This window comes from Xenopus laevis, chromosome 2L (genome assembly GCF_017654675.1).
Source record: "Xenopus laevis strain J_2021 chromosome 2L, Xenopus_laevis_v10.1, whole genome shotgun sequence".
Classification (NCBI taxonomy): domain Eukaryota; kingdom Metazoa; phylum Chordata; class Amphibia; order Anura; family Pipidae; genus Xenopus; species Xenopus laevis.
The window spans coordinates 132,282,894-132,310,115 of NC_054373.1; the positions used below are offsets into that span (position 1 = coordinate 132,282,894).

At 39.1% G+C, this 27,222-nt stretch overlaps 2 protein-coding genes across 3 annotated transcripts in view; one reads left to right on the plus strand and one right to left on the minus strand.

The window, feature by feature from the left end:
* Positions 1-16,505, minus strand: part of uchl3.L (ubiquitin C-terminal hydrolase L3 L homeolog) — a 38,033-nt gene extending 21,528 nt beyond the window's left edge. Inside the window, exons 1-4 of the mRNA NM_001094731.1 lie at positions 16,369-16,505; positions 16,271-16,282; positions 8,676-8,804; positions 5,100-5,256 (exon numbers count right to left, since the gene is read on the minus strand). Of these exons, the coding sequence (NP_001088200.1) occupies positions 5,100-5,256; positions 8,676-8,804; positions 16,271-16,282; positions 16,369-16,410 (340 nt within the window). The 5' untranslated portion in view covers positions 16,411-16,505. The remainder of the gene's footprint in view (positions 1-5,099; positions 5,257-8,675; positions 8,805-16,270; positions 16,283-16,368) is intronic.
* Positions 16,506-16,954: 449 nt separating this feature from the next.
* On the plus strand, positions 16,955-27,189 carry commd6.L (COMM domain containing 6 L homeolog). Of its 2 annotated transcripts, XM_018247281.2 has the most exons (7): positions 16,955-17,092; positions 18,046-18,104; positions 18,987-19,052; positions 19,396-19,472; positions 20,983-21,142; positions 23,324-23,476; positions 26,599-27,189. In XM_018247281.2, exons 1-7 carry the CDS (start codon positions 17,041-17,043, stop codon positions 26,647-26,649), a joined length of 618 nt encoding a protein of 205 aa, XP_018102770.1. In that variant the 5' UTR covers positions 16,955-17,040; the 3' UTR covers positions 26,650-27,189. The 2 variants fall into 2 exon arrangements, with proteins under 2 accessions (XP_018102770.1, XP_018102771.1); XM_018247282.2 differs by lacking the exons at positions 16,955-17,092; positions 18,046-18,104; positions 18,987-19,052; positions 19,396-19,472 and having other exon boundaries at positions 21,004-21,142; positions 23,299-23,476.
* The last annotated feature ends 33 nt before the right edge of the window (positions 27,190-27,222 follow it).

Sequence of the window (27,222 nt, forward strand, 5' to 3'; positions counted from 1 at the left end):
AGGCAGCAAAGTTGTCCAGAAATTGTGCAGTTGGTCCTGGTGGTCGACAAATGACAGCAATGCAGAGTGAAACAGGTGAAAAGAGACTAATGCAGTGAGCCTCAAATGAGGAGAATGATAGGGAAGGAACAGGTGGAAGAACTTTAAAAGTACAGCAGGGGGGAAGAGAAGCAAACCTACCCTCCTCCAGGTCTGTTACCAGGTCTAGGAGTATGAGTAAGGTGTAGGCCCCCATAGGACAGGGCAGCAGGTGAGGCAGTGTCGGTAGGAGAAAGCCAGGTTTCAGTAAGCACAAGTAGGTTAAAGGAATTTGCAATGAAATGGTCGTGTATAGCGGTGAGTTTATTGCAAACAGATCTGGCATTCCAGAGAATACAGGAAAGATTAACTGGGGTCACAATATGACAAAAGGCACAAACTGCAACAAGCTTTGCCCAATATTCACAGGACATCCTAGGGAGGAGACGGTAGAATTCCCTGTCATTGTTGTGAATATGTGTGCTTTTGTTAATCCTGAGTAACAGGGGAAGAAAAGAATAAACTTGAGGATGCTGACACTATATGGAAAGTGTTGGTACTGCAACTATTATGCAGACACAAGCGATGAATGTTTCATGCCATTATAATGCAAATAGTGTTAGTGCTTTTGTAAAACCAAAACACTGACCATCCTCAAGGATGACGGGAACTCCACATTCATAACAGGTGTACATCCTCACAGGGAGTTAATGCGTTTATGTTTAGAAGCAAAATGGAGCAAGCCTAGAAAGCAGGCATACATTAGTAGGTTTTTACCAATCTAATATACTAAAGATGGACCTGTTTTAATGAACTTGTCTTTATAATTTAGTTTGTATGCTTTTTTTGCTTTGGGGCAGAATTATCAAAATGTCAGATTAGAGCTCACCACAGGAAAAAAAAACACTTTCTATTTTTAGAACTGTTTAATTAATGTTGAAAGTCAAAGTTCACTATTTGATAAATCTAATTATAAAAATCTCATAGGAACAAATAGAAAGCGAGTGAGTGCTAATCTCACATTCTAAGAAATCTGCACTTTAGTGATCTTATTCTTTCTACTTTCAGCCTGGAACTGAAAATACAATTTTGTTTTTTTTTTTTTAAGGATCACTGACCCTGGCAACCATAGAAACAAAATCAGCCTTGATGGTTCAATTGTACAGTTATTTTTTTGTTTTCAGGCTTTCTGCCTAAATTCAGGAGCAGAGCTGGAGGGGTTGTAAGGGGTAACTAGTCAATTTGTGCACAGCATGGGGGGCGGGAAGTGATGTCACAAACATGTGGTTTTGCCACCTATTGGTGGGGTGTCCCAGTGCCTAAATACATCACAGCCCACAGCCAAAAAATTGTTAAACTGTAAAAAATTTTTTTTAATGAAACACAAAATGTTAAAAATTAACAGTAATTGGAAATTGTACTGTTGTCCATTTTATACTAAACATTCATTTTAAGATGAACTACTCCTTTAAAGAGATTCTGTCACAGGAAAATAATTTCATTTTTTACAAAATGTATCAGTGTAAAAATGTACCATTTTTTAGATTAGCAAGCAGGTCTTTTTTTTATATTTCATTTGAAATTTAAAATTAGGTTAGCCATTTTTATACTTTTCCAAGTGCCCTCAGCCATGTGACTTGCACTCTGAAAAACTTCAGCCTCTCTTTACTGCTGTGCTGTAAGTTGGAGTGATGTCAAATCCCACCTGCCCAGCAGCCTATCAGCAGAATAATGGGCAGGTAACGATCCCTGACACTCTCCTGAACAATTCTGCTGCCTGAGCAGATAGCACCGCCATGTTTCTATGCTGCTGCCCATGCTCTGCTTCTGGCTAATAGCACACCTGTATTTTAGTAAATGGGGAAAAAGGCAAAACAATGCCACACAGGGAGATTTGTTGCTGGTGGAAACCTGCACACAAATCTCAAAAGTACCTGATTGGTGTCAGTGGGAATCTGTGGTGAAAAAACTTATGAATTGTGTAACTGTGGAAAATTGTCTTCTCCTTCACCAGAGAGAAGGTATTTTCTCAATTTTTGATGGCAGGTAGCACAGATATTCCATGGGCAACAAATCTCCCCGTCAATGACAGGTGGGTGGTTCGTACCTCCTTTAGGTATCTTGTTCCCCATAGACAAGAAAATACAGGAAGAGTACCTGAAAATACCTTTGAATTGCTCCACGCTGTGGCTGACGTACACAGAGAAGTGACAGGGCAAAGTCCGACTTTTTACTGCTCCATGTCACTAAGTCACTCAAGGTGCTTTTCATTTAATATTATCACTGACTGACAAAATGTGCTGTATATCACATCCCTATTGGCTAACATTGCTAGTACAGATGGCTATTACAATGTTCTCATGTGCATATTTGGGACGAGAGCCGACTGTGTCAATTTACAACAGGAAGCATTTCTCTGCCAGTTAAAATACACTGTGGTAAAACTGCCTCATGAGCCATTAGCCTGAAATAGCATGTACAGAAAAGGATATACAAATAGATTATACAGTAAGAGGCTGGGGGGTAGTGACACCACAAATACATTAAATACAGTGGGAGGAAGTATAAACTTTAGCCCCCAAAAACATTCAAATACAGTGAGAGGCAATGGATCCTGAATAGCAGACCAGACTGATCAAAACAGAAACTGTACAGTGTTTCTCATACTCGAGGTTCACTTGCATTATGGATTCCTTCCTCCCCATAACTTTGACCTTCCACAGAAATGGCTAGAAACTCCAAATATTATACAATAATGTAGAATGGATTTCTTTTATATTTACAGTTATATATGCCTGCAGCCCTATGCAAAATCTGTAGGGACATCCCAACAGGTTTGCTTGGGCAAAAGTGCCTTACTCCGAATATTGCCACAGGTCTTACCCAACATGTAAAGGTGGCCATACACAGGCCGATAAAAGTTGCCAACAGATTTGGCAGCTTATTGGCCTGTGGTTAGGGGCTTCCCCAATCGATATCTGTCGATCGGCCAGGGCTAAAAATCCCGTTGGATCAAGGACTGCATCTGTTCGATGATGCCGTCCTGCAATCTATCCACTCGTATTCTGGTCAGCCCGATATCGCCCACCTCAAGATGAGCATATCGGGGAGAGATCCTCTCATTTGGCAAAATCGCGGATATCTAGGTGCATGGCCACCGTAAGCAAAGGAGTTGTGCCAGGGCAGGAACTAGGGGTAGGCAAAAGAGGCACCTGCCTAGGGCGCAACAAAAGGGGGGTGCTGGGCAGGTACCTGACTTTTACCCAGTGGCGTAACTACCGGGGGAGCAGGGGACACAACTGGGCCAGGGCCCTCACTCCCCTCAAGCGATTTACCCCGTCTCCCTCCCCTCAGTTGCTTTCCCCTGCCTCCATCCCCTCCGGCGGTCTTCTAACACCCTCCCCTCTGGCGTTCAGTGCATGTGTGCGCACGTGTTAAGGAGCGCGCACGTCCGCGGGAGCGCAGTAGCCGGGTCGCCTAGGGCGCCCGGTCAGCTTGGCCCAGCAGCATGTAGGGGAACGCGGTGGCGGCCGGGTCGCCTAGGGCGCCCGGTCGGCTTGGCCCGGCACTGAGTTGTGCTAGGATTTCACTAGAAGCATTGAAAATTATCTCTAACTAATCCCTGCTAATGGCAGAACTAATGGAATAACATCCCAGATGGAACTTTGTGCAGCAAATGAGTATAAATGTGTACATTGTCACTAATGTGTAGGAGTCTAGGATATATTTGTTGATAAAACATTTTGTGTTTGGCTCCAAATTAGTTCATAGATTCCTTACAATAAAAGTACATTTGCTGCTGGGATATGAGTCACTAGTCTCCAATGCAAGGAGAAAATTTGATAGCTCATTTTATAACCGAGCAAATTGATACAACTTCTTGGTTTTCTCACCATACCCTTTTTCCAGAAAAAAATAGAAAGGATAAAATGCATAGGATATTCCTAATTTTGGTATTCAAGGCAATTCCCATCATCCACGATGGTATGTGACCCACAATCATTTCTCACTACTAAAACCACATACAACTTTACTCTGAAGTATAATAAGGGAGAACTGAATCCGTTTACCGATACTGATTAGGGCACCACAGGAGTTATAGCATGTAACTTATAAACAGGCCGTACTTATAGGCGCCCAATGGCCTAGGACGGCAGCTTTTAAGGGGCCGCCCTTGGGTGCCTTATATAACAAATGAAAAACATTTTTTAACAAAAATAAAAAAAATCGCCCTAGCTGCCACCAAAGACTTGTGGGCAAATCCAGGGCATAAGCTGGGCGAGGCAGGGGGTTAGAAGAACAGTTTCCGTGCTTGTCGGTGGAAATTACATCATACATTGCGCTAGTGATGTTACATGCAGAACATCACTTCCGCAACAGGAAGAGCGTGGAGGTCTGGTGCCGAAGGCAGCACTGGACCTAAATACAGTGCTGCTTGTAATACATTCTTGACTTATAGTACCCAGAATGCCAGTCAGTGGCCCGTCAAAGCATTCCTATGACTCCAGGCCTGGACTAGCAATCTGTGGATTCTGGTAAATGCCAGAGGGGCTGATGTAAGATGCCATAGTGACAGTGACTATTTATTTGTCTGCAGTGGGGGTGTTTGTGTTGAAGTGTACTTCAAATGCCAGTGCCTATTTTGAATCCCAGTCTGGACCTGTATGGCTCTGCTGATTTGTCTGCCAGATCTCACCCATTTTTTCCACATTTAGCTTATTGAGCAGGTCAGTGGGGGAATCTGATGTTGTTACAATAGTTCCAGACTATATATATATATAAAAAAAAAAAAACATTTCATTAGTAACATTAGGTTCACTTCTAGAAAATCCAACTTGATGATGCATATCATTTTTAAGAATTTGGTAAATGGTAAGAATGCAATGTATAAAATATATTACCATGAAAAATTAAAAGCAGGCCTTTCTATAACAATATTTTTTGCCTTTTTTAAGCACTGAATAAACTCTATACTAATGCTGTATCAAGAACAAAATCCTATAATCAGATCTCAATTCCAGAGCCACCCACAGACTGTATGGTGGTGGTGCAAGGTAATACAGGAAAGTTTACATATTTACCAAAATTCAGCTTCTCCCTGTTGTTTGCCACTCCATGAATAAGGCCAATTGTTCCACAGGCGTTGCTTATGGTTTGTTTCATGAAGTAAATGGAAGAATCCAATTCTTGCCCATGAGATTTAATTTTTTCTTCTTCTTCTGCCCTGAATGATTCATACTGGTGAATAAAAAACAAACAGCAACATTTACTGGGTCCTACAAGAACTAAATGTACATACAAATGAACAACTCTGAATGGATCTCACGTTATCTATACAAACAGGCACTGTTTTTTCTATTTAGCCCAGTAGTAGACTAAATAAAACACTGAGCAAAGAACAAAACCTCACAAAATGGGTTTTGTTAATGAAATCAATATAAACAATCAAATGACCCTGGCAGCAGGACTGTATTTATATATAGTCAATTCAGTGCTTATATAAAGAAAGAAAAATACAGCCCCCCTCCCCAAGGTTTGCTGCGCTGAAAATCAGTTGTGATGTCACATCTATATTATTAATACTACTTATTACTTATCTTTCTATTCAGATCCTCTTCTATTCCTGTTCCAGTGTCAAACCAAGTCCTGGTTGCTAGGGCAAATTGGACCCCAGTAACCAGACAGCTGCTGCTATTTCAAGCTAAAGAGCTGCTGAACAAAAAGCTAAATGCTCCCAAAAAACACAAAAATAAAGGCTAACTGCAAATATTCTCAGAAACTCATGGTCTACCTCATACCAGAAGTTATTAGGGGTAAATAACCCCTTTAAAAATCAATTCTCTTGCATAATACTCGACACACTGCATTTTGTTGTCAGAATTCATAATTCGCAAGATGCTGCATCAGCTAAAGGAATATTATGTCTTAACACTCCAACAAACTTTAATAAAAGTGGATTCTTGCCTTTGCACAGCATAAAGGGGTCCTCCATTCAGAAACAGGTTTTTTTGGATAATGAAAAAGTAAATTTAAGTCTCAGAAACTATCGAATGTACATTCATTAAAAATGTTCAGTGGTTTTAAAGTTATGTGTAAATAGAATTGCAGTTGAAAGAAATGTATTACTTTCTGTTATTTGGGCCTGACCCTTGAAAACAATGTAACAGAAGTCATGTCTCGCCTTCAGCTAGCTTACAGGAGTCCTAGCAAAGAGTGCAGAGAATATAAGCAAACAAATACTGTTTCAATAGCAATTACAAATTGAAGATTTAAATAACATACATTTGAAAGTTGCTTAGAATTACATTTTCTTTCACGATGCAAAAAACTTCAGATAAGGGGGTAGAAAGTTAAGCATATCTACTGGTCTGACAATTGACTTTTAAATCAACACAGATTTAACACTGATTTAACAATCAGTTAATAGTGCTGCTCCAGCAGAATTCTGCACTGAAATCCATTTCTCAAAAGAGCAAACAGATTTTTTTATATTCAATTTTGAAATCTGACATGGGGCTAGACATATTGTCAATTTCCCAGCTGCCCCAAGTCATGTGACTTGTGCTCTGATAAACTTCAATCACTCTTTACTGCTGTACTGCAAGTTGGAGTGATATCACCCCCCTCCCTTTTCCCCCCCAGCAGCCAAACAAAAGAACAATGGGAAGGTAACCAGATAACAGCTCCCTGACACAAGATAACAGCTGTCTGGTAGATCTAAGAACAACACTCAATAGTAAAATCCCATGTCCCACTGAGACACATTCAGTTACATTGAGAAGGAAAAACAGCAGCCTGCCAGAAAGCATTTCTCTCCTAAAGTGCAGGCACAAGTCACATGACCAGGGGCAGCTGGGAAATTGACAAAATGTCTAGCCCTTTGTCAGATTTCAAAATTGAATATAAAAAAAATCTGTTTGCTCTTTTGAGAAATGGTTTTCAGTGCAGAATTCTGCTGGAGCAGCACTATTAACTGATTCATTTTGGAAAAAATTTTTTTCCCCAGATCAACGTTTTCACTAAAATGCAAATCAATATTGAACTCTTAATTCTTGTAGGTATCTGTCCAAAGTATGAATGGATAAGAAGCAATGAAAGTACTTTAGAATCAAACCCCTACACATACTACGGTGTTACCCTGAATTGGCAAATTTGTATATATGTATATTCCTGTGAAAAAATTGCAAAGCCTTAAATATTGCTGGGATTATAGAAGCATGCTAAATATTGTATCAACTGTTCTGACATTTCTTTGACCCCAATAATGGAGTTAATTTTGAAAGATTGGACCCTCAGAACTGAAACAGCGGTGTAATCTAAATGGTAATTATGATGCTAATTATACAAAGCTTTTTCTTGATTTCTAAACACCCAGAACTATGGAGTGAATGAAATCTCTTCAGTCAGGCATTTACATTGATTGTATGATTTATTAGTGGATAATTATGTAGCAAAAAAGGCTAAAATGCAGAAAGAAATTATGTATGAATAAGCAATTGGCAAGCAATTTCTTTTCTTTCTTTTTCTACGGCAATGGATACAGGAGATTGTCCTCTTCCTGCAGCTGGTGTGAGGCACAGGTTGGGTGGGGAATGAATCAGGGTTATTATAAAAACAAATGAATTAAAGAAAAAAAAGAGAAAATTGGTTGCTATAAAATTTTAGCAGAGGGTAAATCTGGAGGCAAAGTCTTTTGTCGTTGTACCAAACCTTACCAAGCCCCATACCCTTCCCAGAGCCTACAACTGCTTCAATTGGCACCATTTTTCCCTAAGGGCACTTACACACTGGTATTTTTTTCATAGCATCATATGAGCGGTTTTCTTTTTATCTTATTTTGTTCCAGGTTGTTCAGGGTAAGCAGATGACAACTGTGCTCCCCAGTTTTTAACAGATTTCCAGTTTAATTGTGAACAGAACTATGTGCAGTTTTTCCCTCTGATGTTACATCAAACCGTCTTCCTTCTATGTTAACAAGATGACCAATCCTTACTGATGAAAAGCAGCCCACGGTTCAAAACTTCCATCTCCATACTTTATTGTATGGAAAAGATTGTGCTAGCAGCAGTGGGGATAAGATATACCATGATCTGGATGAATGAAAATCGTCATAGTCAGCAGTGGGGATTATGGCCACTAGGAAGGGATTGCGGGATAGCAGGTCTATTAGGCCAAGGATGAAGCATTGTCTTCTCTGTTCTCAGCCTACGTATACTTTTCAGGCTGGGAAAAGCAGATTCGCTCCATGCCCCATCTCCATTGATTTGAAGATCTGCTTGCATGCAGTCACACGCAGCAGAGCGAAGGTTGACCCAAATAAGAGAAAGCAGGCATTTTCAGGCCAACACTTGCACCTATCTGCTGCATGTGACTGCACACAAGTGGAATCTGTTCAAATGAATGGAGATGGGGCATGGAACGAATCCACTTCTTTCAGCCTAAAAAAAATATGCAGGCTGAGAGCAGAGGAGACAATGATCTGTCTGCCCTTGGAGCTGTCACACAGGAGCTTCTTCATGTGATTCAGGGTCTGAAGTTAGTAATTATAAACACTGGAGAACGGATGGGGGTGCTTAACCAATTGCTACCCTTTTGTGATTAACATAACACAATTTCACCAAAGCACTGTACAATCACGACCATAACAATCACTTTACCTTTTCTGTCACTGGGAAGAGTAGTAAAACAGCACAGACAGGTCTAGGAACCATGCTGAGAAGCTCAGGGTCCAAGCCATAGACATCAACAAACTGCCAGCTTGTGCCAACACCTAACTGTTTGAGAAACTGAAAAAAAATTTATATTAGTAAAAATAAAAGGTTTGTTAATGTGAAATTATGCAGCCAGACAGCACAATATGAAGCTTGAACCATTATCTACTCTAGCAGTCTCAAACTGTGAGTCCAGCCTCACTTCTACACACATATGGTGAGGAATAAATTCATTTGTTTCCTACCAAACAGCGTTGGCTGCTCAATCTTCACAGAGGCTCTATATCATGCCAAATCATTATAAGCTGTCAGAAATTCTTTTTTTGTATTGTTTTTGCATTGGTTGAATCTAGTAGGCAGGAAAAATACCCCTGGAATGGACATATTTATTAAAATGTTAAATAACTGCAATACCATTTTAGTTGGAACACACATCTGTGACGGTGTAGTTGAAAAACTTTGTAAGGGAACAGAAATAGAATGCTTTCTGTCATGTCAGAGAACTTAAAGGAACAGTAACATAAAAAAAATAAGTGTTTTAACGTAATGCAAATATAATGCAGTGTTGCCCAGCACTAGTAAAACTGATGTGTTTGCTTCAGAAACACTACTGTTGTTTATATAAATAAGCTGCTGCATAAACACTACTATTGTTTATATAAATAAGCTGCTGTGTAGCAATGGGGACAGCCATTCAAAGGAGAAAAGGCTCAGGTAACACGGCAGATAAGCTCTGTAGAACATAATGGTGTTATCTGGTATCCACTATTTAACCTGTGCCATATAGCCTTTTTTAAATTTCAGCCATTGCTACACAGCAGCTAGTTTATACGAACTATAATAGTGTTTCAGAAGCAAACAGGGCACCAGTAAAGGATATTTTCATTATTTAAAACACTTTCTGTTTTTGGTGTTTCCTTTAAATAGGGTTGCATTTTACCTCAATCTCAATTTTTTTTAAAGTTTGTACATAGGATCTCTGCCAACAATGAAAAGTGAGAGGGTATTTAGGGTCCTATCTCATCTTTTATAGTTACTTGTTTAATAGTTACACAATGTTCTCTTGTATGGTTTTTAATGTTTGTTTTAAGATATAGATCAGTCTGACATTTGCACATCTAGTTACTAAAAATACAGAATGTTTGCTTTATTTTATAGATCATGCCATACCAGGCTGATTCTCGGGCTGGGGATAAATACAGGCTGAGTGGGCCTGGGTGCAGTCACATGGAGTGGATTACGGTGCCAAAATGCATATTTAAGGATTTCTGTACTAAAATCTGCTCTATGTGCCTGCACCCAGGCCGACTCAGTCACAGAGTTAGGCTGATACAAGCATATACTGTATTTATCCCCAATCAGCATGGTGTGGCAGTACCCTATCAAGTAATCACCTTTGCTTTAGATAATTTCTTCTAAGGGCAGCATTCCTTACATATGGGTGTGTTCATGTTTAACTCAACTAGAAAGCCCATATGAAAGGAGGTTAGTGCTTTCAAATCTCACAATTAACGTTGCTGAAATAAAAATTCTTCTTTATTAATATTTCTGAGACAATAATGCTAAGAGAAGGGCAACCTTTCATCATTTTCGGCACAATAACTGGTTAAATGTTCCGTATATAATCATTTAATTATCCTAATTTTTAACCTTACTCTATAGTTACCGAAGTTTAAAAAAAAAAAAAAAAAAATAGCAATTAGCCTTCAAAACAGTACCATCCAACACAAGGACACTACTGTGTGGATGGATGTGTATATGTATGTAGGTATGGGATCGGTTAGCCAGAAACCCGTTATTCAGAAAGCTCCGAATTACGGAATGCCCGTCTCCCATAAACTCCATTATAATGAAATAATCCAAATTTTTAAGAATAATTTACTTTTTCTCTGTTGTAATAAAATAGTACCTTGTACGTGATGTAATATAATATCTCTCAATGCAGAACTCCAAGGAATTTGTGACAAAATTGTGTATCAAACAAAAGGTAGGTTTATTGTATTGGATACAATAAACCTACCTTTCATTTTTTCATTTTTATATATATAGTATCAAAACAATATATATATATATATAAAAATGCAATGTTTTGGTCACATAAATTGGCCTTTCAACAATTTCTACATATATTATATATTAGAGTTCCACGTGCCTGCATGATGCATGTTAGATGCACAATGAAGTGTACATAAAATCTTAATAGATCAGCATGAAATAAGGCATAAGATGCATTATAAAACCACAGCGGTGGTTTATAGCATAAAACGCATATGTGGTTTATTGTTTAAAAATGCACACCAACTGATCATGTGCCTATGTGCTTGAGAGCATTTGATCTAGAAAGGCTTTTGCTTAAACATGAAACTGGATCTATAAGGTTGATTGTGTTACACCAAAGGGTTAAGGCTAGGGCCTCATAACACAGATCTTGGCCTGAGGAGAAACACAGGACGAGAATCTGCTGCTCTGCCTGCACCCACAATCATTACCCCTGGCAGATACAGAGGATTTTTGTGCCACAACACAAGATTTTGTGCCGAAATCCATCAGGCCTGCAGTGCAGCAGAAGAAGAGAAGAAGATCAGTGGGTCAGTGTCGTGTGGCCCTAAAGGGACATTTGAAATTTCAGATGCTTTTTAAAATAAGACCATGACACGCATCACAATTTCTTCCCATGAAGTTTGCCTTTGTTATGATTAATGATATTTTTCCTGATAAAAAAAAACAATAAATATTTTTTTAAATAGCAAATAAGATATTGGGAAATGATGATGTAGCATGTGCATTCTTTCTTTTACAGGAATGTGTAACAAGTATTTTTCTGAAGAATCATTAGTAACAGATTCAAAGTCTTTGTATATGCAAATCACTTTTAAGATGGCCACAGACGCAAAGATCCGATTGTACAAATCAACGTACGATCGGACTTCCCCATCTCCCGACCTGCCACTAACCATTCAGATCAAATAAAGTAGTAAAAGAACAGATCAGCCGATGTTCTGCCCCTGACAGCAATAGTACGAAAGTTATGTCCGACAAAAGCTGATGACAGTCTCCTTCTGAAAATCGTACGATCGTCAATACATGCAGAGAGATTACCCGCAGCCGACAGAAATCTTTTAACCTGTCTGATCGACCAAACGACAGATCTCCGCTGGACGAAAAATGACGGGACACTCCACACACGGTCCGAAAATCGTACGAATCATCGATTCGTACGATCAGATCTTTGCGTCTATGGCCAGCTTTACCGTTGAATGTTAACACTGATCTCTAGATGTAGTGACATCTGGTGGTGAAATTGAAATTCTACACAAGAAAATGACTTGACGTGAAGATAAGGACTTAAAGGAAAACTATAACCCCCAAACAACGTTGGTCTCTATAAAAATACACTGCATAAAACAGCTCATATGTAAAACTCTGCTTCATGTAAATAAACCATTTGCATAATAATATACTTTTTAGTACTATGTGCTATTGGGTAACCCTAATAGAAAATTGCCGTTTTTTTTGCCAAAAAATAAGGGCAGCCCCCTGGGATCGTACAATTCACAGTGCACACAAACATACCAAACAAACTATACTTGTTCTGTCACATGAGCCAATTAACAGATAGCGTTCTGTATTTTGCTTCAACACTTCTTCCTGTTAAGCTGGCCACAGACGCAAAGATCCGATTGTACGAATCGAGGATTCGTACGATATTCGGACCGTGTGTGGACAGTCCCGACATTTTTCGTCCGGTGGAGATCGGTCGTTTGGTCAATCGGACAGGTTCGAAAATTTCTGTCGGCTGCAGGTAATATCTCTGCGTGTATTTTCAGAGGGAGACTATCACTGGCTTTAACTATCGTACGATTGCTGTCAGGGGCAGAACATCGGCTGATCTGTTCTTACAACTTTATATTTGATCTCAATGGTAAGACTTTGATCTTTATGGTTAGTGGCAGGTCGGGAGATGGGAAAGTCCGATTGTATGTTGATTCGTACGATCGGATCTTTGAGTCTGTGGCCAGCTTTACAGTCAGAGCTGCAGTATTTCTGGTCAGGTGATCTCTGAGGCAGCACACAGACCATCATGAAATGGGGGCTCAAGGCAAGTAAAAGGGCAATATTTGCCTCTATATATATATATATATATATATATATATATATATATACACACACACACACACCGGTTTGATAAGATTATTTAATATGCCACTTAATTTGATATAAACTATCTGTTGCTTAAGTATTCATGTTGGGGGTATAGTTTTCCTTGAAAGGACTTATGGTATAATCACAGATATATGATATCATTTGGAGCCAAATTAACATGAAGGGATTGTTATGTTCTGACAGTTGTGTTATTCTTGAGAAATGCTGGTTTGGTACAGTAGAATTATGATAAATAAAGTCATAATTTAATCATGAAAAGATAGCTACCGTATGCTTTTACATTGTTTGGTATGCACTCTGGGTTGTGTGTGTGTTATTTGCATGCTTATAGCAATTTGCAGCATTTACTATAAACTATTTTCATAAACTATTTTCTATGGGGACCTAGTCTGCACGAGGTTTCCACTAAGTATATCAAGTAACCTACCTCTGAATACAAGCTAAGGATATAATTTGTATACAGCAAATCATAAAGTGTGTGAAAACTATAATGATCTCCATAATTAAACTGTAACTTTGGGTTACACCCATTGTGGAATTACCAGATTGTCAAGTACTTTAGCCGTACTATCATGCAGTGCAACATACCATATTAATATAACCATACAGTACAAGTGTTAAGATGGCCATACAATAAAAGATCTTTCCCTGATATGCCCACCTTGAGGTGGGTGATATTGGGCTGATCCAATAGTTTGGCCTACGGGCGAATTTTCGGCCAGATATTGGTTAGGTAGGCCCATCGGAGGGCCCCATCCAGGGCAGATAAGATGGCAATTTAGTTAGAAGGGCCCGAAACAGCATCTTAAATCTGCCCATGTACCTTTAAAGCAGAAGATACATCCTGAATAGACTCCACCAACACAGTGTTGGTTCTTTTACTTGCTATAGAAAAGATTGCTCTGCTACCCTACAGACTTTACTTGTGCATCTGTATGTGAGGATATTTAAACTGCTGTTCTCTGAATTTTGAATTATAAATTCACAATCTGTAGGCCACTCATGAACACTGATTTGGCTGTATGAAACTACCAAATTGCGACCAACCTTTATGGCCACTGGTCTGTTGGCTGAGGCTCTGTACCAGCATTTGGGGGGGGGGGGAATCAAACACAGTTTGGCTGCTAAGCCCCATATGTATGGATCATTGTCCAATATGGAACATGATAGCATCATAAATCTACATGTATACCAAAATTGCACAGTATGCAGCAAATCTGTGTGCTACAAGATCATAAGAAGTCTGAATGGCAGTTGTCCTGTGCCCGAGGTTTTTTGTGTCTTAGGGGGGCCCCCCTGCTGCACTTAATTAGTTGGGCCCCCTGCTGTTAGAGAGCTGCAGACTTTGGAAGGGTGTAGCATCATCTTTACTGTAACAACTTTCTCAACTTTTTATTGGTCACTGAAGTTTAAGTCCCAAGAAAGCGGAATGGAAAGTTCAAATCCAATCCAACCCCGTGCAGCTGTACCAGGACTTAGACTTCAGTGACCAATCGGCAGAAAGAATATGCAGGCACCTGCCCTCCCTTCCGAAGTTTGCAACTCCCTGACAGCAGTGCTGGAAATCAAGTAAGTCAAAAAAAAAAATTTCACCCTGGCCACCAACGTTATTTTTTTTTAACTTGTGTGTGTGGTGGGGGGGGGGACCTTGGCCACCAATATTTTTTTTTACTCTTAGGGTGGCCCTGCCATCAATAGTTTTTTTTAAAAAAATTTGTGTATGTGGGAGGGGGGGGGGGTTTGGCCACTATTGTTTTGTTTTGTTTTTTAACTTGCGGGGGGAGGGGGGGGCTGGCCGAAAATGTGTCTAGGGCCGAACTGGGGTAGGCGGAGCCCAGAAAATTTTGACATAGGGGGCCTTGCGATTTCTGATGGCAGCCCTGACTGCTGCCCCTCTCATAGAGACATATACAGTTGTTCCTTAATGGCTGCAACACTAGTACTGCAGACGAGAGCCGAAATTCTAAACTCCACTGTGCTTGCTACCAAGAGTAAATCACAGAGAAATAGTGGGCATTGTACAACTGGAGTGCCCAAACAATAAATAGGGAACAATTTGCATAAATGTGTATTGCTGTAAAATAACAGCTCTGGGCATATATGCCAATTTTTGAGGTTCATCCCCATGAATAATGCTTAGTTGCAGAACAATCTGCTTTGAGTAAAACTATATAAACAAAAAATATTGCTGCACACTGGAGTTATATATGAGGTGAAACAAGTAAGATTTATTGGCTCAGAGACCGCACAAATGAAGGTAAAGTTTCAACTCCTCCTCAAATCTTTGTCAAACAAAGGTAAAACTTAAGGGGCAGAATTATCAAAATGTTAGTTTATAGCTTAATAAATAAACACTCACCCACTTTCTATTTATTCCTATGGGATTTTTAGAATTGTGTTTATCAATGGGTTTATCAATGGGTGAAAGATCTCCCCATTTGATAAATATGGTTCTAAAAATCCCATGGGAATGAATAGAATGTGGGTTCGTTTTCATTTATTAAGCTCTAAACTCACATTCTGATAAATCTGCTTCTAAGTATGTGTCAATATATTTTGTTTATACTGGTGCAAAAATAAGATTTTGAGCTGATGGAAGGCTTTCCTAAATAACAGTATTCACAAAATGGCTCCTACCTCCTTGCTATAATTATGAGTTCCCAGATCAAAGGAAACAAGATTCAAATAATTTATATAGCGCAATTAAAGTTAATTTTGGTTGACTAATGTGATTAAATAGGATTGGGAATAATTTTTTGAGGGTGACGGGATCCCCTTTAACAGAGGGCTCTCCAGTTCTCTATTCCCTTGCACAGGATATTTATCATTGGGTGAAAACAGAATTTGAGCTATTTTCATCTATTGATAAATAGGACCTTAAAAATCGTATGCAATCGAATAGCTGACCAGTCCAAAACCAAGACTGAAATAGTGGCACTGGCTGAAAATGTTAGAAGTCATTTTGGATTTGAAGGTCTTTGCCCAGTCTGGACTTGGATTCAAAATAGGCCCTGCCATTTACCCAGAGGCCCAAATAGCCTCCCCACCAGCCCAAAAAGTACTGCCCGTTTATGGCACCTTACAGCAGCCCCTCTGGCATTTGCCAGAACCCACAGATTGCCAGTCCAGGCCTGGTGTTTGCAGTGAGATATATATACATACCTATATAAATAAACAGTGGCATACATAAACTGCCAGCCCTTTATGTCACTCAGAAACCATGCCTACATATACTTACAGTCTTTCTTTAAACCTGCCTCTATATATATATATATATATATATATATATATATATATATATATATATATATATATATATATATATATATATATATTCCAGCATTCGGGCTCTTCGTACATACATAAAGCGCACTCACCTGGTTCATTACCTGCATAGAAGAAAAGAGAACATGTTACAGTCAGTACAGGGAAAACGTATGTGTAATGCACAGTCACACTGCATCTTATTACTTACATCGGGATTAGCTTCCAAGGGCAGCCATCGTAGGGATTGCATGATGGGATGGTGCTGTGTGTGTCTGTAGTTGGTAACTGTATAAGTGAACAGGCTATTGCCCAGATCTGACACACAAGCAGCCTGTCTTCCGTCTGCTAAATCTGACCCGCGGACGAGTCAATTTACAGACGGGGGGGCAGGACAGGAGCTGCGAGTTTCATTTCATGAGCAAGACCAGTTATTACTAACGAAAGTAGCACAGCATACTATAATTAGACTAAATAGTAATTTGAAAATGCAGAAGAAGAAAATGTTCGTTTTCAGAGGTTACTATTGTTGGTTGCATACACCTAGCCTCCCCCCACTACCGGCTCCAGAGTGGATCTTTCCGCAGTCGTGGTGTAAAGCGCGTGCGGTGGAAGACAACAGGAAGATTACACTGACAGAACTAATTGAGAGGCATGGCAACTTGTGTCTTCTTATCTGTTGGTGACTTATAACGTCAACCTCTCCCAGACATGGGGAGATAAGAGTTGTAGGTCCTAATCTACCGGGGAGTCAAAGCGGAAGATCGACTATTATTTCATGTAGAATTTTATAAATGGCTTTGCCCGGATAAAAGATGGCCGCTCGTTTCTCTTCTTTTGAGTACCTCACGTGATAATGCGGAAGTGCTGTACAGCTGACTGAATGGCAGCTCGCTTAGAGGCAGGGATGTTTGAGAGAGAACTGGAAGCGTTTGGTAAGAAGCAGGGTGTGTTGTTTGTTTCGTAAGTGCCTTTGATGGATGCGTTGGGTGCGGTCCATTGCACCACAGCACATTGATCCCGGGCAGGACCAAGGTATTTTGGCACCCTAGGCAAGGGCTTCAATCAGTGCCCCCCCACCTGGTCCTGCATTACCATTTCCTACCTTACCATTCATGTTGCCCCATGTACCTGTGCCACCACCTATCATATTGCCCCCATTTGTACCTGTGCCAATGGCAGTCAATCCCTCAGACTGCCCCCAATTGGTACCTGCACCAGCATAATCCAAAACATCCATCATATTGTTACCCCCAATCTGTACCTGTACCAGCAGCAGCCAAAAAATCCACAGTATTGCCCCCAAACGTACTTGTGCAAGCAGGAGCCAAAATATCCACAATATTGCCTCCAAATATTTACTTGTGCAAGCAGGAGCCAAAAATTCATCATATTGCCCACAAATATGTACCTGTGCCAGCAGCATTCAAAAATCCACAGTATTGCCTTAAACATCTGTGTACCTGTACCAACAGCCACCATATTGGCCCATGTACCTGAGCCAGCAGTAGCCAATCCCTCGTATTGCCCCCAATCTGTACCTGTGCCATCAGCACCAACAAAAATCCACAATATTGCCCCCAAATATGTACCTGTGCCAGCAACTGCTAAGAGGGCGGTGGGCAGTGCTTCTGCCTGCAGTACGAATCACAGGCAAGAGGGGGTTGGAACAGGTGGTTTATAAAATTGAACTATTAAAGGTCAAGCAAACCAGTGTTAAAGAAAAATAAAATAAATAATCCTTAAAAGTGCGCCCCCCATGATTGCACCCTAGGCAGGCGCCTACTCTGCCTACCCTTAGTTCCGGGCTATTGATCCATAGTAAATGTGGTGCATTTGACAATATGTAAATGGCTGTGTTGTATAAACTTTTTTTTGTTGCTTTCAGGTTTTGAGAAGACTGGTGACTTGATTAAAATAGTGCCGCCTGATCTCTTTGCTGAGCTGGTATGTGTACTCCCTGTCATCCTTATTCTGTTACTCTATGTAAACATCTACCAGTGCCCCAATACCCTTACCAAGAAAGCCTTGTGGTCATTACTAAGCACATTAGACTTTTTTTACTTGGTGCTACTGGGAATAAATACGTGCCATGAAACGTACGCAAGCTTCATACATAACCTTAAAAGGTCATATCAAGCAAAAGCAAATTAACTGCACATACTGCAGACCTTTACCTTTCATACTAAGGTACATATTTACAGCCAGGGAGGAGTAGGAGACAACATTAAAGTAACTTTGAATTATTCAGTCAATCCAGCAGAATTCTATAAATCCTACTTTTTATGAAGTAACAAACTTATTGTTGCAAAATAAATAAATGTTAAGCTAATACCTTATTCTTTTTTACAGCCATCATGTAGTACAACAAATCTGATGTGTGTATTAAGAAATAAATATTGCTTAGAGCAGGCTTTCTTCCTTCTGTCTGTGTGCTGATCAGATCTGCAGTCTGACAAACCCGTGCCTAATCAGATTGTTCAGCTTTACATTAATGTGTAGTATAATGTACAAAGTGGTAGTTTAAGACAATTTGCAATTGGTCTTCATTTTAATATTGTTTGAGGTATTTCAGTTATTTAGCTTTTTTTGTGCACCAATTCTCCATTTTAGAATTTCAGTGGCCATCTGGTTGCAAGGATGCATTTTACTCTAGCAACAGGCCGTTGAATAAGAGTCTGGAAGAAGAATATGCGAGGGACTTCATAGAAAGATGAAAGAAAAGGAATAGGACATGCTAAAGTTAACTTAAATAAAGAAACGTGGAAATGTTTATATATGTTTATAATTTGTTGTGACCTTTTTTTCCTTTTTCTTCTTATAATGAAGTGCCAGCAAAGTGTTCAGCACCTCCAAAAGCAGAGATCCGGTGTAGATAGTCAGGCAATTTTTCAGGTAGGCATACAGATTTTTTTTCCACATTTTGTTGACTACTGGATTGCAAAACAGACAGCATCTGTCTCCATTTTTTTTTGTATAGAATACATTTCCATGATACTTTTCTTGTTTTTGTAATATTCCTTTGCTATTGAAGTTTGTTTTTGTAACTGAAGTTTCCATGGGATGCTTATGTGCAAAGTGCAATCATGTTTCTGTACTCTGAATCTTGCCCTGCATCTAACACGGTGACTCCCAACTATTTTTTTTCTTCGAGTGGAGCTTAAAGATTTGTGCATCACTATGAATGCATCACTGCCTGCATGTTTTATTTCCAAGTTTTAAAATCTTTGTTTTACAGAGTTTTCAAGCAGCTGGTGTTCAAATAAGTGAGGATGAACTTAGAAAAATCATTAGAGGAGTAACCGCACTTTTCAGGTGGGTATTTCCATACATTCCGTACTTATATGCAGAATAAAATTGCTGCTGTTCACATTCTAAAATTAGTTATCAGTCTGTTAAATCAGTTCAGCCTATGTTTGTACTACTTGGTTGTGTTAAACTGCATCACTCTTTATTAAACCCAATAAGGAAAAAATAAAGCAGTGTCCACTGGAAAAGGTTGAACTGTTGAGTCTGATATTCTCAAGTCGTACTTTAACACAAAGACGCTGGGCAGTTGTTAAAGTGGTTGTTCACCTTCCAAACACTAGTGTTTTTCAGAAATAAATAATTTTTTTCAGTTGCTTTCCATCTTTTATATATTACCGTTTCCCCAAAATGTAAGTTTAAAGTTTAGTCTGGCAGCTCCGTCCGTGATCCAGGAGCATCTGAAGTGTTACAATTTGCTACATTAGTTGATACCATTAGTTGATACATTTTTCAGCAGTGTCTGTGGGAATATTAACTGTGGGCAACTATTGTATCGATTATACAGCTACCTTGAGGGTAAGGGCGCACGGGCAAATTCAGGGAGATTTAGTCGCCCCAGCGACAAATTGCCTCTTCTTCGGGGCGACAATCTCCCCGAACTGCTTTCCCCTACCTTCCAGCCAGCTATAATGCAAAATCGCCAGTGGGATGGCACTCACAGTGCTTCATTTTCCAAAGTTGCCTCACAAGGAAGCTATGGGCGACTTCGGAAAACGAAGCACGACGATTTTTCATAGCTGGCGGGAAGTTAGGGGAAGGCAGTTCGGGGAGATTGTCACCCTGAAGAAGAAGAGATTTGTCGCTGGGGCGACTAATCTCCCCGAATCTGCCCATGTGCCCTTACCCATAATGAAACTCTGGGATTCTGCTTAGCTGGGACAAAGATAAGAAATGTATCCACTAAAAGTATCAATTTAGAACTGCAAAACCCCCCCTCCCCCTCAGAGCTGTTTTAGGTGAAAAATGACACTTCGCATTTCAATATTAGAAAAACAGTCACACGTAGAAAATAGAAAGTAATTGGAAAAATGATTTATTTCAAGTAAACTATCTGAAACAAACTTAACTGAAAAAAGTGTTTGAAGGGGAACAACCCCTTTAAGCACATGAATGTGAATCAAGTTTATCAAGCATCAATGTCAGTGTCATGAAGCAACGAACTGTAAGGGATGTAAATGTTATAAAATGGTGGGTTCATTGGCAAACACACTAGCTTATGAAATTGACATAAATGGGGTTATCCCAGTTAATTCAGAAAGTGTGGACAATATATGTGACTTTAGTTAATTTAGTATGCTATAGATAGACTTATTTATCTTTGCACTAAAACCTCTCCTGTTCATTATCTTTCCATATGATTTCTGACTGAACAATGATAGTTATTTTGTATACTTATAAATTTAAGTAAATTATAACCTTCTCATAAACATTTCTAGCTGTATCTGTAGATGTTTTCCTAAAAGATTATTTACTTTTCATATTTGAATAAAATATGATCTCCCTATCAAATTAACAGCACAGCAGCAAAGTATAATGTGACTTGTGAGGAGCTGCTGAGCAGGTTAATCAGTAAACTGCCAAAGCAGATTCTGCAGGTCATTCGACATGTATGGAATGAAGAGGGGAGGCGCTTGACTGAGCTCAAAAAGAGTAGAGATCTGCTACCATCTGGAGAGGTAAATACAACTGCACGACTTTTTTTTTTTAATTATTTCTACTACATTAGTGTTTATGCACCTTTTCTACATAAGCACAACAGGATGAGTTTTTGTAAAAAAAAGTAGGTTTTTTTTCTTTTTAAAAATTTCAAAAGCTTCAATATTCGTATGCATGCAGAAGAACAGGAGGCCAGATACGGTAAATATAGGGCAATACTTCAGTCTTTACATGCCTGATGCATTTGAAAGGAAAATTATCTTTATATGGGCTTCTGTAATGAAACATTTCTATATAATTTCTAGTATTTAAAAAAGCAGAAACTTTCAGAAATGGTATACTGTTTGAGATTATTCTTCCAGTACAGCACTAAATATTAAACTTACTGTCCAAAATTTATCTGGTAATCCGTTATGGCTTTAGAAAACTAACCACATCATTTAATTTAAAGCAAAGAAGCAGGCAATATCTAAAATTAATTAAAAAAAAAAAAAAAATGTTTTCTATTCAAACCTCACACTATATGTTATGTTTGCAAGATATGTTTTTAGATACATTTTTCAGTATACCTTCTGTAACATCTAAAGCAATTTTTTCAAGCTTTTATATCAGGAGTGCCCATACTTTACTAAGGCGAAGTCTACTTTTAGTAATGCTGTCCCATTATGATCTACATCCATAAAAGCATTGTTAGCATTCTGTTCCATGGAAAATGTGACTTAATTGCTGATTTATGGAAGCATGTATATTGCTATATTTAACAAACAACTATTTCTTATGTAACCTTAAAGGATAAGTAAACCTTTAAAATAAGTGAATGTAAAATTGATGAGAGTGCTATTGTAAGAACGTTTGCAATTTACATTCATTATTTATTTTCTTTTAATTCCAAGATATTAAGGGATACATGTGTGTTAATATGAATGAATTTTGTTAAAACAGCGCCACCTGCTGGTCAGTTTCCCACCAGTCTGACCACCAAGTAGTCAAGGAAGTTGTCAGGAGAAAGAAAGAGGCTGCTCTGATGTTCTTCTGCTTAGGAAAGATTTCAGAAAGGTTTCTAATTGTTTTCCTAAGCAGAAGAACATCAGAGCAGCCTCTTTCTTTCTCCTGACAACTTCCTTGACTACTTGCTGGTCAGACTGGTGGGGAACTGACCAGCAGGTGGCGCTGTTGTAACAAAATTCATTCATATTAACAGTACATGTATCTCTGAATAACTTGGAATAAAAAGAAAATAAATAATGAATGTAAATTTCAAACGTTCTTAGAATAGCACTCTCATCAATTTTACATTTACTTATTTTAAAGGTTTACTTATCCTTTAACATAATTAATATCTGAGCGAAAAGCATAAAACAGAAGGATGATTTAGACAAGCTGTTTGTTGACCGTGTCTTGAGATTTACTGATCATCCGCTAAAGGTCTACTGGTAGATCCCAATCTACCTTTTGGACACCCCTGCTTTATATCATGTGTATCTGAAATACTGTACCACTCGTAGGCTCAGAAATGATTATCCTTGATAACTGTGCTCCCAGCGCTGTCACAGCTCTAGTCAATCATATAGACTTGGTTGTTATGCAAAGCTCTCTATAATTTAACACATTAGATAACTATATTGTTTCCCTCTTTATGATTTGTACATTTTGCATTAAGGGCAGGAGGTTAAGGTGCTTCGCCTTCATTTAAAACACGCTTGAGGAGAATATGCCTGGAATATGCCTTGTAAAAAAAGTGTCTCTTATTCATATCATGCTTCCATCTTTCAGTGACTTGTTTATTTGGTTCACAAGACATGCTTAGGAAAAGAGACTACAGAAGCCAGGGGTCTCACAAGGTTGGATGACTAAAAAGGACTCACTACTGTTAGAGCAGTGGCCGGCGGGGAGATTTGTCGCCTGCGATTATTTATGCATGACTGTGAGTGACAAACCTCCCAAAAATGCGCCTCCATTAGAAATAACAACTCGCTGGCAGTAAAACCAAGATATCATAAAGTCAGCAGAAGTTGCCTTTGGAGGAATTCTCCCCATCAGCCACTGCCCTTAAAGCAAGGAGAAAGGTGACCTCAAATTATACATACAAGCTGTACCTGTAGCTATCTCATGCAGCACAAAGGTTGAGAACCGAAATTCCTGAATTTTTTCAATATATATTTATATATTTTTTCAGCATGCATTTAAGATGTGTTTTGCAGCTCGTAGACTTCCAGTGGAAAATTGGAATGGCCGTGAGTTCTGATAGTTGTCGGTCTCTGAACCATCCTTATGTCACTGTAGAGTTAAAAGTGTCAGATTATTCTGGCCAGATTACCAGCAAGATTTTCGAATTGACCATTCCAGAGTTTCAGGTTTGTACTAATCAATTTTTATGCTGTTTAAATGTATTCAAATGATAGAATTGAGACCTTAACGTAGCATATTATGTAAAAACAAGAATGTGCCAGTGCATTATACTCCTCTAAATATAGAATGAAAGGGCTGAGAAGAGTAGTGCTTTCGGGTAAATACAAAGCGACTCCCAAACGCAGTGTTTTCCCAATCCAGCAATCACCGGGCTCTCTTCCACCTCCAAAATTAAAGTTTCAAAAAATCGCTGTGTACCTCAAAAATAAATTAGAGAGGGAAAAAAACAGAAAAATAATATAGTGTATTATTTTTAAATATAACGCCACCATATAAGTGTTTAATATATTATATTAAGTGTATCCCATAAAAAATATTTTAATTAAGGTGAACAGTGGGTTCAGTACATCAAATAAGTGATCCATTTTTGGTGAAGTGGGGTCTACCCACAATACAATCTTAATGATTCCGGTGGTATATTATACTCACAAAAAGTAAGTAAAACAGAGCATATCGCAACATGGATTCCGTCCCCCCGAGTTAAGTTTTCCTTTCTCCTTTATGGGCAATAAGAAAGCAGCATGTGTAGAAGCGTAGTTACATTTAAATACTGAATAAAATTGCACTCACAAGCATAAAATGTTCAGTTCGCATAAAAGTCCTCTTTAAAATCAAATCGGCTGCTGGTAACATCACAGTTTCTCTTCCATATCCAGAGTGTCAGTTCAGCGTTCACCCCCTCGAATTTATTTTTGAGGCACACAGCAATTTTTTTGAAACTTAAGTGTTTTCGGGTGATTCTTTTGAAAATTTCTTCAAAAGCCTCACTAGTTCCTTAAAGAGACAATATACACCTTTTCATGAATTGAATGAATAGGGCTTGTGCTGAACAGTCTTTTTGTCTGTTGTTTTAATTCAGAAATATCTGATATTTATTTCTGGTGATAAAGACTATGAAGCCAGTTCCACTTGACCATTCCTTGTCATTTCTAGTCTTGTACTTATTCTCCTGGATCTCTCTGCAGCATTCGATAAAGTTGACCATTGTCTTCTTCTAAATCCTCTCCAAACGCTTGGTATCAATGGTTCTGCTTTATCATGGTTGGCATCCTATCTCTCCATGCACACCTTTAGTGTAACAGTTTCTGACAATACCTCTCTCTCTCTGTTGGGGTGCCTCAAGGGTCTGTCCTAGGGCCTCTTCTCTCTTTACAATCTCTCTCTTGGTGATCTCCTCACATTCTTTGGGTTCTCCTATCACCTTTATGCAGATAACCCACAGATCTTCTTTTCCTGCCCTGATTTCAAGCCTTCTGTTCAGGCAAAAATCATTCAATGCCTTACTGCTGTTGTGCCTTGGCTGATGGCTGCATACCACCTTAAAGGGGAAGGAAACCTAGTCGGCGCAAACCCAACCCACCCCCCCTCCCGTTTGTTGCCCACCCTCCTTCCTCCCCCCTGGCCTACCCGTCCCGCTGGGCAAATGCCCCTAACTTGTTACTTACCCTTCTGCGCAGGTCCAGTCCAGGGAGTTCACCGACGACATCTTCTTCCACGCAATCTTCTTCCTGCTGTGAACGGCGTCAAAAGTCACGCGCATGCGCAGTAGATCGTACCGGTGAAATGATCCTACTGCGCATGCGCCGTTTAAAGCAGGAAGAAGATTGCGTGGAAGAAGATGTCGTCGGTGAACCAAAACCTGGCTTCTCAGTCTGTTTTAACAGTACTGTTGAAAATGTCACCATACACCCAGTCCTCCAAGACAGGTGTCTGGGTGTCGCTTTAGACATTCTCTGCCCACATCACATTCCTCACAAGAAAGATTGCAAAGATACACCCTTCCTTTGCCTCTCCACTACCAAAACACTGGTCCAGGCTCTCATACTCTCCAGGTTAGACTACTGTAACATATAGTATTACTAACTGGTCTCCCTGAATAATGTCTCCACCCATTGAATTCAATCTGTACGTTTCACCAAAACCGCGCATAAAACCTTTTTCACCTATTGCACCCCTCCTATGGAATGCTTTACCATCGTGCATCAGGAAAGCCCATACACTAACACTTTCCTCTATGCTCCTTAAAAAAAACACCTATTAAATTAAGTACTTCGCTAGCCTTCCTCCTACTCCATTATACCCCACCCCTTTTTATTTCTGTTTTGTAAGCTCCTTGGTGCAGTGACCTTATCCAATTTCTGTATTGAAAGCTCTTAAGCATTGATTTATCTATGATTACTGTATTACATAAGTATTACTATACACCTGTTAGTGCTCACATCTTGTAAAGCACTGCGTACAATGGTGTTGCTATTTAAATAAATAAATAAATACATACATACATACATACATGCATACACAGGAAGGGCTGAAGAAAGAGGAAAGTGTAGTTAGTAAAAAAAAAAATCCAACTTTTAAATTAGTGCTTTAAAGTATCAAAAATTAGGAAAATGTGGACTTGTTTTAAAATTAAAATAATATATGACTAGTGATGGGTGATTAGGACCAGTTTCGCAAAAAAATGCACCAAAATGCCTTTCATTCTTTGAACAACAAAATCTTTTTTGACACGCAACTTTTTTTTTTTTTTTTTCACCCATTTGGTGTAATTTTTGTGGCAAAACTTAGCGAAAAAGTCCTATTTATTGTGTTCGTTTTTGGGTGTACTGTATGCTGTCTCCTTATACATGACCAAATTTGACTGGGCTTTGTTGCCTATTTCATCCATACTGCTTGACTATCTGGTCATGTATTTTGGGGTGGAGTATGGGGGATGATCTGTCTGAAACTCCACTTCTTGCATTTCCAATGATTCGGCCTAAACAGGTAGAACAATGGAAGGACGTCATGCCTATGTATGGCCACTCATAACTTGTTTCTCTGTCCTGCCAGCAAGCAGAACAGTTGGATACTGTCAGAGGATACACCAGCTTATAGCCGCTTTCATGACTGACCTACAACAACCACATATTCATGGTTCAGATAATATTAAAGTAAATGCTTTACAAAATTTCATATAGAAGTAGTAAATATTACAGCAGGTGTAGCAATCTATATTGGGGTCACATTGTTTGAATTGCATTTATGCATTCATTACTCAACATTGTTCCCTCCCCGTGCATTTCAGAACTTCTACAAGCAATTCAAAGATATGTCTGCTGTTCTCGAAACAGTATAAACCTGACAGCAATGCAGCAAAAACGGGTGCCTGCCTGTTCCAATCCAGTTTGCCATTTCTCTGCCGGAAGTGCCTGGATACTGAAGAGCTAAATATTCCCATACTGGCAACTATAGACAGTGATGTGTGGATCCTAACTTAAAAACCGCTGAAACAAAGAGTTGGATATTAAAATTGATCAACAAAACCTAGATTCAGTATATAAAACATTTGTGCTAAAATGACAGTGTGATTACCAGCTGAAGGCTCCACTGAAGAGTTTCCTTATGAAGAAACAGCCTGTAATAGCCTGTATCTGAACAGAGAAAAGGGCTATGAATTGGATTGTCTTTTTACATCTGAGCTATGGGGTACTTATATGTGGCCCCCATATGTGGCTAAGTGACAACTCTCAGCATCCTAACAGTTGGGAGTTGCCTGGAGCTTGTTGTTGTTGTTGTTGTTAATGAACAAAGTTTACCAGTGTCTGCTATGAAATGTCATGGCAAATATATAAACAATATGATTCAAGTGTCTCAATAAAGCCCTTAATCACTTGTTCACTGGACTCAAATTATATGAGTTACTCAAGCA